This window comes from Euwallacea similis, chromosome 3 (genome assembly GCF_039881205.1).
Source record: "Euwallacea similis isolate ESF13 chromosome 3, ESF131.1, whole genome shotgun sequence".
In the NCBI taxonomy this organism is placed as follows: Eukaryota; Metazoa; Arthropoda; class Insecta; order Coleoptera; family Curculionidae; genus Euwallacea; species Euwallacea similis.
In genome coordinates this window covers 6,051,298-6,063,985 of record NC_089611.1, presented here as the reverse complement: position 1 = coordinate 6,063,985, position 12,688 = coordinate 6,051,298, and the positions used below count along the sequence as shown (strand labels likewise).

At 36.5% G+C, this 12,688-nt stretch overlaps 1 protein-coding gene across 1 annotated transcript; it reads left to right on the top strand.

Moving 5' to 3' along the window:
- Nucleotides 1–1,448: 1,448 nt before the first annotated feature.
- LOC136419730 (uncharacterized) lies at nt 1,449–12,688 on the top strand. Its single transcript, XM_066406259.1, has 6 exons — nt 1,449–1,736; nt 3,415–3,550; nt 3,603–3,851; nt 6,281–7,864; nt 8,395–9,489; nt 9,542–12,688. Exons 1-6 carry the CDS (start codon nt 1,449–1,451, stop codon nt 12,673–12,675), a joined length of 6,486 nt encoding a protein of 2,161 aa, XP_066262356.1. The 3' UTR covers nt 12,676–12,688.

Here is a 12,688-nt window from a genome sequence, read left to right as displayed (position 1 = left end):
GTAAAAAATTTCCTTGGACCATGGATTCAAAACACGGCAAATATTTTAGGATATTAACAACGTTTTGGGTTTTCTTTGGTTGAATAATGAAATTTGACATGAGCATGGGCGGACTCTATTAATTTGAAAATCTCCATCGGGGTTTCTAATAAACACGTCTTACAATTGTATTCAAAAATGTGTCAATATCTTAGTAATCACTTTCAAATTGTAAAGTTCACATTTGTACAGTATCCTCAGGCCTTCATGGGCTTGCGTGAAGGTGATTCACTGGCGCTCCTGTCTTAATTGATTTGATCAGAAAAGAACGATAATTTAATTTAACCCCTGTCGTTCTTCTTCAAAATTCTTCAGTGCAAAAACCCGTAAATTATCGATATACTGATCACAGACTGGAAGGTTCGTAGCTACAAGTAAAGTTGATTTGACCCAACGTAGGCGATTTGAGGAATAGCGTCCCTTCCCCTAGTACGTTCCTGTCCTGTATCCTGTACTAATGTAATTAATCTCAAACAATGCCACACTTGAATAATCATCATATATTAAATGTTTTTACACTTGATCACCACTACAATCTGCTACATGTGCATTGAAGCCATGCGAAATCTCCCAAACTACATGATTACAGCAAATCGTTCATTATTATTCATTCAACTACATTTTCAGTAATTGCAAGTGCAAATGAGGCTAATTAGCGGCTTGAAGACATGCATCCTCGTTATTTTGGTCGGCGGTTGTATTCCTGTGCGCTCGCTCATTGTAGCTTTCATTGAAACAGCGATAGAGGTAATTTTTACTAATATTTTTAAACTTTAAAACAAATCAGGCCAAAAACATCTTGAGAAAATTTATCGTCATTTTTTTAATATCACCTTTCAATGCTGCAATTAGCCACGGATTACACTGTAACACATTATCTACACTAATAATAATGGTTCTTGGGTTTTGATTCATTATCGCTATAGAAAGCCGAAGGTTGTTCTTTCTTGCAGCAGTTTTATCTCGTATATGTTATTACTTGAGCAGAAAGTGGAAAAAATCGGTAAAAACGTGGTCATTATGGATTACATGGACTGTGATGTTTCAATTAGAGGTACGGATCATCTGCAATTAAGATCTTCAGTGTAAAAGAGGTGTGAACAATGCGTGAAGATTAACTAGCTGTCGCAAGTTTAACTATCGGGTGCATTTTGAGGGTTTCCTCATTACGTTGCGTAATCAACAATTAATGATTCAATATTGCCAATTACCCATTTTTCGAGCCTTAGACAAACAACACACATCCAGCTGAAAAACTAATTTGTTCCCAATTTTATCTAATATGCACATAATCTCCGCAAATATTCCAGAATTGCGTTTTTATTCCTCTAATTATCTGATACTAATAACCGTCATGTCATATCAAAAACACAACAGTTTTTCCTATGTTGTGGCACTACAGCAGCGAAATGAAGGATCTACAGTCATTGTCTTGCCTTGTGATAATTTTAATTCAAAGTGATGTTCAGTTTTCAAGTGAAGTTTTTGATGATGTTACGGATAATGTCACTGTATCTGGTGATACAATATACATAAATGAAGATAATGTGGGTGAAAATGGTGTGGATAATGATGGTGATTGGGATTACCATCATCATCATCATTCTAGTCATCATACCATGCCGCCAATGCCAACTACTGATTACACAGAGTCGATAGCGCCTTGGAATTCTCCAATTACAACTCCTACTGATTGTGTAAGTGGCAGCATACAGGGTGGCCCAAAAAAACTTTGCGCCTCGATTTTTAGTATTTAAAATGAAAATACGTCAAAACACTGGAATCCGTCGATTTTTGATTAGAGGGGGGGCAATTTTGTATTATATTTTCAACCATTCAACTTCAACCCTTGAAGAGGGGTGTCAGTTACCCCTAAAATTTTTAATGAGAAGGGGTGTCGAGTGACACCTCATTTTAAAGGTAGTTGTACCCTGATTATAACCTCGGAGTTTGAAGTCTGAGAAAGGAAGCTTTTAGTTAATAATTAATTTATCACAATAAGAGCTATAGACTCAAAATGAGGTTAAGAAGACCTTTAAACGTGAGATATCACTGAATTCTTTTGACGAAAATAAATTTTACCCCTCGAATTTACAAGGGCCCGTTTCTTTATTTGTACATTTTTTCTTAAAAGAGGTGGGTAAATGAAAAAAGGTGTTCATATTATATTTCTAACCAATTTATTAAATGATGGAAATGACTGCCATTTACCTCCATACAATAAAGGAAATTTTGTTCAAAGCGTTATCTCGAGTTACATGACATTTCGGGTGTAATTTGGCGGCATTCATGAATTATACGATTAGAGGTAACGCCAATTTTTCTCAAAACGATTCAATGATATCTCACATTTAAAGGTCTTTCTACCCTCATTTTGAAGCCTGCAACTCTTTTTCTCCCATAGACTTTGACAAGCTGTCATACCAACGGAGATAATGGCAGATAATTTAAACTTAAAGGTTATAATATGGGGGGTACAACTACCTTTAAAATGAGGTGTCACTCGACACCCCTTCTTATTAAATATTTTGCGGGTAACTGTCACCCCTGTTCAGGGGTAGAAGTTAAAAGATTACAAATAGAATAAAAGATTGTTCCCTTCGAATCAAAAATCGACGAGCCCGAGCGTTTTTACTCATTTTTATTTTAAATACTGGAAATCGAGATACAAAATTTTCGTTGGGCCACCCTGTATTTACAGTTTTTTTTCTGGAAATGAGTCAAAAAGTAGATTCCTAATTGGTGGCAAAAATATAAGAGAGTACTTCTAAATTAAATACACAAGATTTTCATACATATAAACACGCAGGGCGTGGAAATTAATTTTTTTTATTGCCCAAAGATTGAAACATTTAGCTCAAACTGGATATATCAATACAGGTTAGTTTAAGGCTCTGAATAGCCAGATATATCGAATGATTCTGAAAATCCACAAGGTGATTCATTTTTTGGGCTATAAAAAAATACCCCTCCAATTTGCAATTTATTGTTGCAAATATCTCAAAAACGATGATAAATGTGAGAAAATGCAAGGCACAGGATTTAAGTTTTTGAATTGATAGAGAATTCGTTTGCAAACGCGCAAAATTAGGAAGGTACTAAAATGAAAGAAAATAGAAGGGAAAACAGGTAACCCATAAGTGCACCAAATATGACACAAATGTCTTAAAAATTCTGGATGAAGAAAAAAATAAAAAGTAAACATTTTTACTCCCAACAATGATTTGCGTTTCCTGCTAATTACCTGTGATTCAACATCACCAAGCCATCTGTCGCTGTTTTGCGACATGTTTAATAGATAGAATCGATACTTCGATTATCAACAATAATTAAAAAAACAATTCCCTCAACCAACCAACCTAAACGTTTTTCTAGAAATGCTCCGTTACAACCCAAAATGTGACCAAAGATCAGAATATCACGTGGCCGGACACGGATTGTGGGCAAATTGCGGTCTCAGAGCCTTTATGCATCGATCATAACTGGAAAATAGTTACCAAGAAATGTGAAGGTAAGAAATAGACATAGAAGATTTTGATTTATATGACGAATGTGTGTTTCAGGGAAAGAATGGGACAGTGAACCTTCAATACCCTGCACCCCCCAAGAACCGATTAACCCTTGCCCAGCGAACCTCACCCCAAGCAAAAATGGGCGATATTGCTATTCCATTCTACAGTCCACAACTTTTTTTCCAAAGTGTCCATATCCACGTCAGGCTAGCTGGGACGATTATGTGGACTTAGGCATAATATCTTTAACTCCTGTTTGGATCCCTGTGCAAAGGGAAGATTCGGATACTTATGGAATTGGTAAGAAATAAATGTGTACAAGATTTAGGTTTTAAGGAAGAAACGGGTAATTCCCTGTATTTTCCCTTAATTTCCTATAAATTTTATAACGCATAGCAAAAGTAAATGTTGTATAAACCCAATAATAAAATAATTAATAAATATTTTATAGCTATCTTAGTTCAAGTTAGTTCCAGTTAAAAAAATGAATTTCTAACAAGGAACCGAAAGGCGACCATCTGGCGTCTTTCAGGAGGTCCCATTTTTTGGTTAATTTAGCGTTTCATAAATGTTTTTTAGGAAGCATACAGAATGTCTCACGATTCATGAAACCACCCTCATATCTCCGGAACCGCTTACGCGATTTATTTCAAATTTGAGTCATGTGTTGTATCTTTAAATTGCGATTTTGCTTTGGTTAAGGTCATTTTTTTTTCCACTGGCATACGTTTTGGTGCTAAAAAATAGGTGTCAATTAAAAAAAACTATTAGCGTAATTTTAACCGCTTTTTTTATATTTTATGAAAGAGCATCGTCAGAAACTCATTGATGTACAATTTTATAAAAATAGGACCGACCGTCTTTGAAATATGAAATTTTAAGCGAAAATACTCAATTTAATATGTAAGTCGTTTAAATTCTCTTGTTATTAGCTATTCTAGTTACTTAAATAATTATGTCTGAGATTGCTAAGAGATATCAGCCCACTATAATTATTTTATTATTTTCAGTTTAAGGAACAAACCAGAGCGTTAAACATCTGCTATTTCATTCTTGCTACCTCCATTACTTAATTTTTTTTATGTCAATAATAATAGTACTATTTGCTAAAAGAATTAGAAATAATAAAAATAATTTATTTGCCACCTTTTATAATTATTCATTCAAAATTTCAATAAAATTGCATACCAGGAGATTTCTGAAGATGCTCTTTCATAAAACGTAAAAAGATTGCGGTTAAAATTGCCCTAATAATTTTTTCTTAAAATTGACACGTATTTTTTAGCGTAAAGACGTAGGTCAATGGCAAAAGGAAATTATCTTGATCAAATTAAAATCAAAATTTAAAGATACTCAAATGGCTCAAATTTGAAACAAATCGCGTAAACCGTTCCTAACATATGAGGGTAGCTCCATGTATCGTGAGACACGCTGTACAGGATGTCCCATATTCGATTCTCAACATGGGGATCTCGGAAACTATAGAAGATTCAGAATCGGTTAGATGGAGGCAAAGTTGCGTCTTTATCAGAGGAGTACTTTGCCTTTTTAATTGTTTAAAAATTCCGATTACTTTCGGAGATATTCGGAAAAAATCGAAAATTGCTATATTTTTTTTGTCTTAAATTACAGAGAAACATGAAAATTGAGGACATTTTCTTAAAACACATTTTCCCGCGCTATAACATGAAAATAGTTTTTCGGAGGTAAGACGTTTCACTATTTCAATACCATCATTAACTTTTTTTTTCAAATAGGGACTTGACCGTTTTTTAACGTATTCAGCTAGTCATTGATAACTGAAAAACAACCATGTGTCATACTTACCGATTTGTAACGTCTAGATCAAAAATAGTCATTGTCAAGAGAAACAATACGTCGGTATTTTCACACTCTGCATTAATGTATCCTATTTCCACAATGTATCCACTCTCATGGCAGAAATTAAGAACTCCTATATCAAAATGGATAGCTCAATAAATATCAGATATTGATCACATGACAAGCATAAACGTGTTACGATTGGTTTCACAGACGTGGCCTACTTATTTATTTTATTTATATTATTATAGCTAAAAAGAATATTTGCAAATAAGTGGATGGGTAACCGTGATGCAGCTCATTGGCCTGCCCGCAGTACAGACCTGAATCAACAATTAGAATGTTTAAAATATATTTTCAAAATCATGACAATGAATGTTTTTGATCTAAATTTCGCAAATTGGCAAGTGCGAGACATGGTTGTTTTTCAATTATCAATGACTAGCCGAATTCGTAAAAAATCGGCCAGATCCTTATTTGAAAAAAAAAAGTTGATGATGGTATTAAAATAGTGAAAGGTTTTATCTCCGAAAAACTATTTTTATGTTGTAGCGCAGGAAAATGTGCCTTAAGAAAATGTTCTCTATTTTCATGTTTCTCTGTAATTTAAGACAAAAAAAGAATAAAAAGAAAATAGCAATTTTCGATTTTTTCCGGATATCTCCGAAAGTAATCGGAATTTTTAACAATTAAAAAGGCAAAGTACTCCTCTCATAAAGACGCAACTTTACCTCCATTTAACCGACTCTGCATTACCTACGGTTTCCGAAGTCCCCATGTTGAGAATTGAATATGGGATACCCTGTACATATACTTTATAAAATTATAAGAATTTTGCAAAACATGGAATTTTCTAGTTGAGAACAAAGCCGGCAAGAGCAGCCTAAATATCACCTCCTACATTTCAGGTCTATATCGCTACGTTGAGCCTACCAAGAAATACCAAACCCCATATCAAATATGTACCAACAGCTGCAAGATTTTCTTCTACAACAACACCTTTATGGACAAAAAGTGCTTGGTGTACCACAACAGTAGCTATATTGAGGGTGTTAATTGTAACAGTTCTTATCCTGCGTTATGCGTATATGATGCTCTGCAGTATCAAACTAGCAGCTACTGTGGAGCTTCACATAGTCAGCAGTTATGCAAACCGGGGGAATATGAACCTACTTCACTTTGCTATTGCGAAGATGTAGACGCGGATAATGTGGTCGGTGAAGAAGTTCCTGCTGAGTTCTTGCAGCCCTATCAGAACCTTTTGTTCCCTAATACGACTTGCAGGATTGGTTTGAGCCAAAATTATTTATCCCAGTTTATTTGGTCAGACAATTCCACAATTAACTACACATACTGGGCCCCAACTGTCAACTTTTCCTATAATCTGGGATTTCTGACAGACCAAGGTTGGATATTGCGAAACACCAGCACCTCCAACTGCGCAATATACAAGCGGCAACTCCAGAGTGAAGAGTTATTGGGTAATTTGACTCTTAGCCGTGATGGAGAGGTTTATGAGTTAAACATCACCAATTACACAAACTTTTTGTGGGAAAATAACAGGAAACCTCAGGTTTATTGCTTCACTGATGCTGACGGCAGAAGCATTTTGTATCGCATTGGCGATTTAGATGGGGAAATCATATATAATGATAGCAGCATCTTCACAATTAGGTTTTCCCCCATTGGTCGTGATCAGTCCGGGCCAGGGTACTATTGGTGTCAGGCTTTTTTGTATCCATATCTCTCAGTGAATACTTCAAACAGAGCTCAACCTTCGGCAATAAATTTGGATTACGTGGTTCATGTTAGGCTTAACAATTATGAAGACGAGCAGCTAAACCTATCCGAATACCCTCTTACCTCAGAAAACCTGGAAACTTTGCAAAATCTGTTCAAAAACGAGCTTCCCGCGAATATCTCTTTCTATCCCAGGATTTTCAAAATAAGCGCTCTTGATGAAATCATGAAGAAGATCAATATTACTTTCCATCTTACCTCCTCCAAAACTGAGGACAACATGGATGAGTACAACAACCTTAAAAATATATGCAAGAATCAGCCTTTGTTCGAATTCATTGAATTTCGGCATGTCCATTACTGTGCTGAACAAACTGAACTTAATTATATGAAGCAAGCTCTAACTTGGCCCCATACAATGTTGGGATACTATACAGATCCTCAAGATGGATATTGCATCACCACAAATATGACTTTGGTAACTAGACAATGCATTGGGAACTATGTGGATGGAGCCTATTGGTCCAATTTTACTGAGCAATGTGATTTTTATCCCTCCTCAGCTCTGACAAGCAAAATTGTTGCCATATCGAGCCATAGTGGGAAAGAGGAGTTTCAGGAAAGTCTGAAAAATTTGACAGCTTTATCACAGAATCTGGAAACGACTAGCTTCAACACCTTGGACTTTACTCTTGTGGCCAAGTTCATGAGTGAAATTGCCAATTTTAAACCAAACATGTATCAAATTACAGGTGAGTAACAGTCAATTCTGCGGTTTAATACTGTTTGTGGTCCTATAGCTGATGCATCCTTGAAGCGGAATCCGTAGCTTAAATTAATTCTGTGGGTAGCTGCTTCAAATTAAATATGCTCAGAATGTAAACCAGTCAGGGGAATTAATAAAAAAGGGCCCTCAACAAATTTTAGAAAATTCTGAATAGCTCTCGAACTGAAGGAGGTGTGGTGCATACTTCCTATCAATTTCCAAAATTAATTATCGTCGATATTATCGAGAATTTGTGGCCACGGAGAACACTGAAATTTCCTTAAAAATATCCAGGAGCGAATCAAATGCAAATTACCGAAAACGAGGACGAACTCAAAACTATTTCTTGATAAGGATACCATTTTGAAAAATTAAAAATTGTGTTTAGGGGGAAAATTACGCTACTGATTCTTGTATATTTCTAGACTTCCAAGTTCCATTTAAAATCACTGAAATTTCTTCTCTCTCTATCGGTTTTGTCCCCAATAAGTTCTTCAACTCTCCATTTACTTTTAGATCTGGTAAACAACCTAATGATGGTCCCCAGAGAGATTCTACGCAGCGCTCAAACGAACTTCAGATCCACAGATCTATTGCTAAAATCCGTAGATAAAATCCTAGAACAATCTGAAAATGGTGAATGGAACAATGCCAGATTTGCAGCAAAATCTACCAACCTCGAAGACGTATGCAGTTTCCAGCTTCAAAACTGCATAGACTTCAGCAACTGCGAAATTCAACCAGTCACTTGCGTTACTCTTTTCAACTTGACCAGCTTAATGGCTCAGGACGTCTATGCCACTGTGAATCTATCTACAAAGCTTTATCAGCAAATTAAGGATTATAGTCTTGGAAATCAGAGCTACAATCCAAAATTAGTGATATCAGTCTATTATGGCTCTCAACTGTTCGTGGAAATTAGCAGCTTAAGGACATCAAGTCTTGTAATCGGAGTTCAGCTCCCTGGTTTCAATAATCAAGAATTCATGGGACCAATAACAATTCGATATTTCAAGAATTCGGCAAGTTATTTTTCCTATAACTGCTCATATTGGAACTTCGGCGATACCTCCGGATGGATCTCAGAAGCCACTGAGAACTTCACTAAAGTAATTACATGCAACTTTTATCATATTACAAACTTCGGATTTCCAGTTTTTGCTGAAGTCGCCAAATACAGTGAGATAGAAGTAACCGAAGAAATGTGTTTTCCTGATGATACGGTTGCCAGAAAGGGTTATTCAATTAAAAAGTACTTGAAGTCTGACCTTTGCGCTCAGACCGACGTGGGACCCCCGTTTGACCAATTTTGTGCCGCAGACAATCTAATCATGGTCCCCATCAGCGGCTTCAGCAACTTTTCAATTCAAGCCTCAATATCCGGTATCTCAGAGAACTGCTCCACCTACAAACTTCCGTCTTTGGTGGAAAATGAGCTGCAGCTACTGAAAGTCTTGAACTTGTTCAATTCGGGCCTGTATGAGTTAGCCTTGATAATACTGGTCAATCTAACGTCAACTTACCATAGCGTGACTTCATTTGAACATTTGATCCTGGTTTCGATCCTGAAAGCGATGTCTAATGAAACTATGGATATGTTAGTTCTTACAGGTAAGTTGATCTTAAAATATGTAAAGTACATTAATTATTGATTTAACTACAGAGTTAGTGAATAACATCATGAACGTCCATACAGAGGCCCTCTGTCTCCAGTCAAATTATAAACTTATGGACATAACGCTGAGTTCAATTGAAAATGCTGTGACTAATGGAAAATGTGGAGAATGGAAGTCTAAGAACTTTGCTACCAAGTGTTTGGAAGTTGATGCAACTGCTAGAGGGGTAGTCCTAGCAAATTGTTCTCAGGCTGGAAATATCTTTCTGTCTTGTGATTTTCAAGATTTTGACAGTTATGAGCAAAATTCAACTCTAAGTAACGAAAGTGTTAATGTTCTACTGCTTCTATCTGAGTCTCTACACTCACAACTTCAGAACTACAAAAATGATTCCAATGATTTTATCCCAAGGTTAATACTTTTCATCTATTATAGTTCAGAACTCTTTATAGGTCTAGAATATTTTTCTTCCATGGTCTTTGGAGTGCAACTTCCAGGCTTTGATGAGGAGTTCCAAGGCCCGTTATCAATCTTTCAAGAAGGAACCAATTTCGGTCAATACAATTGCTCATTATGGAAATTCCATGTAAATAACAAAAGCTTCTTGATTGTTGAGAGTATTGGTGTCACTGATCATGTGGCTCAGTGTGATTTTTATCATTTGAGCCACTTCAGGTTACCCAGAAACGATCATCAATCAGGGTGGTTGCAAAGCAATCGTGCTTACATAAAATTAGATTCTTCAGATGCATACCCCAGAGACATATTTGAACCCACCTTTTGTCTGAATAAATACCAGAACTCTATGGAACCTGGAAAGCTCTTCAAACAAAACTCCTCCGAGAATTTCTACATGATTCATATTTTAGAAAATACCAAGCAATTTCCATTTAAATCTTTGAATAATTTCGCGAAATTCCTGAATTCGTTATTTGCTATTAATGAGGACATGGCTGATAGTGGTTTAACGTTAAAGAACGTAGACAGAATCTTAAAAAGTTTCAAAGATACTGATCTGGCAATGGCAGAAAACATCACATTGATTACCGTGGGTAGCAATGACTCTCAACATTTCCGAGGCTTAGTGATCGCAGAAAATCACCAAATAAGTTGCCTCTTTGATCTTCAAAAACCCAACGAAGGAGAAGTTTCGATAGTATTCAGTCAAGAATTAGTGCGGCAAATATCAGCAAGTAAATCCAGAATTATTATTGCGATTTTTTACAACACCCAGTGGTTTCCGTCTACAAAAACCGTCAATAATCCCATTGTTGAAGTCCTAATTCCAGATCTCTATCAAAACCTCGAAGGAGAAATACTGATCAAATATCCCAACTCCTTCAATGGGAAATGTGCCTATTGGGACTTCACTATAGACGATTGGAAGACTGAATCTTGGAGTACATTGGACGAGAGCAATATAGTGACATGTACCTTCACTCACGTGACCCATTTCGCATTGGTCATGTGTTGCCTCAACATCACTGCAGATCTCACAGAAATTCAGGATTCCAATCTAACATCATTGGAGAAATTAACTCAAGTCTACGATATTGCCCAAGAACACCATCTGATCCTGCAGCCTATAGACGTGTCCCTGATATCCCAGATCATCAACTGTTCTCTGAGCAATAATACAATCACTACACTTATATCAAAAATAGTAAGCACTTTGTTTCAAGTGCCAAGAGACACTTTGAATAAGTCCCAAGTAAAATATTCGGCTACTGACCTCCTCCTGTACTCTGTGGAGAGAATGATAGGCCAAGTGAGTAACTTGGAGTTGTACCATGATAATTTTTCAGTGATTGTTAAGAACTTGGACAAAACTAATGTAACCGGAGTGATTTTGTATAACTGTGGCGATTATAATTGTGAATTTGAGTTTATTCACTACTTTGATTTTAATATTAGTAACTTCACTGGAAATGAATCCATATATGCCGTGGTGACTCTGGATAGTGATTTGGTGAAGCAGATTAGGGATGTCACGAAAACTCCTAAGGTGGCAATTAGTGTGTATTACAGTAATGTATTTTTCAATGAAGAAAAAGCTCAAAGAGACACCACTAAGATTTTTGGAGTAACTTTTCCAGGTGTTTCCAAAGGTGTAACTTCAAATCTTAATGGAACTGTGAGAGTTATGAATAAGCTAAAACCTGGCAATAGTAACAGTCAGTGCGCTTTCTGGAATTATTCACAAGGCTCAGTGACAAAACATGGAGAATGGACCAATGAATCTAGAAGGCAATCTGACCACTCCTTGGGGGTTTGCTCATACTCCCACGTTACCCATTTCGGAATGTTGCTGGCCAATGATGACGAATTAGACTTCGACCCAATCTTAAACATTATAACCAATATAGGGTGTGTTCTGTCTCTTTTGGGGGTTATCATAATCCTCCTCACAGCTATTCTCTTTAAGAAATGGAGACAAAATACTGGGAACAAGATTTTGGTTCACTTCTCCATAGCGATTTCCATGAAGATTGTAGCTTTGAATGTCAGTTCCTACATTAAAACTATTTCTCAAGACTATTGGTGTACAGTTGCAGGGTGTGTTTTGCATTATACTATTCTATCTGAATGTGCCTGGATGCTCACAGTTGCGATTCTCCAGTTTAAGCGATTTGTTCAAGTCCTTGGTGGTCCTCCAAAACACATTTTAGTGAAAGCTTTGGTTTGTGGTTGGGTTTTTCCAACCATCCCCGTAATTTGTGTAATTGCCATAGAACCTCACAACTACATAAAGAGTTTGGCGAATTTGTGCTACCCCTCCAATTTGGGACTCTATCTGGGAGTGTGGCTCCCAGTGCTTTTTATCTTATCGATAAACTTTGTCATTTTCATCTTCATTATCTACAATGTGTTCCATAAAAAGACTGAGTGCATCGACAACACCAATCACGAAGTATTATTCCAGTGGAGATTAGCTTTATTACTCTTCTTTATGCTGGGCGTTAACATGGTTTTTGGGTTCCTTGGCCAAATAAAAGGGGATCGTCTATTTACCTACTTGTATTCAATTAGCGCCTCTCTTCAGGGCTTTCTGTTGTTCCTATTCTTCATAGTATTCAATAAAAGCACCAGGTTGTTGTATGCACAATCGATAAAGCACCGATTCGATGCTAGAGGCATTTTTCAGGTCTGGCAGAGGTCTAAGACAAGGCGCAGGTTGTAGGGACTGATAAAAA

Coding starts and splice junctions, on each gene's coding strand:
- LOC136419730 (XM_066406259.1), top strand. CDS start 1,449: ATGAAGGATCTACAGTCATTGTCTTGCCTTGTGATAATTTTAATTCAA. Junction 3,551..3,602: donor AGTTACCAAGAAATGTGAAG/GTAAGAAATAGA, acceptor TGTGTGTTTCAG/GGAAAGAATGGGACAGTGAA. Junction 9,490..9,541: donor GGATATGTTAGTTCTTACAG/GTAAGTTGATCT, acceptor ATTTAACTACAG/AGTTAGTGAATAACATCATG.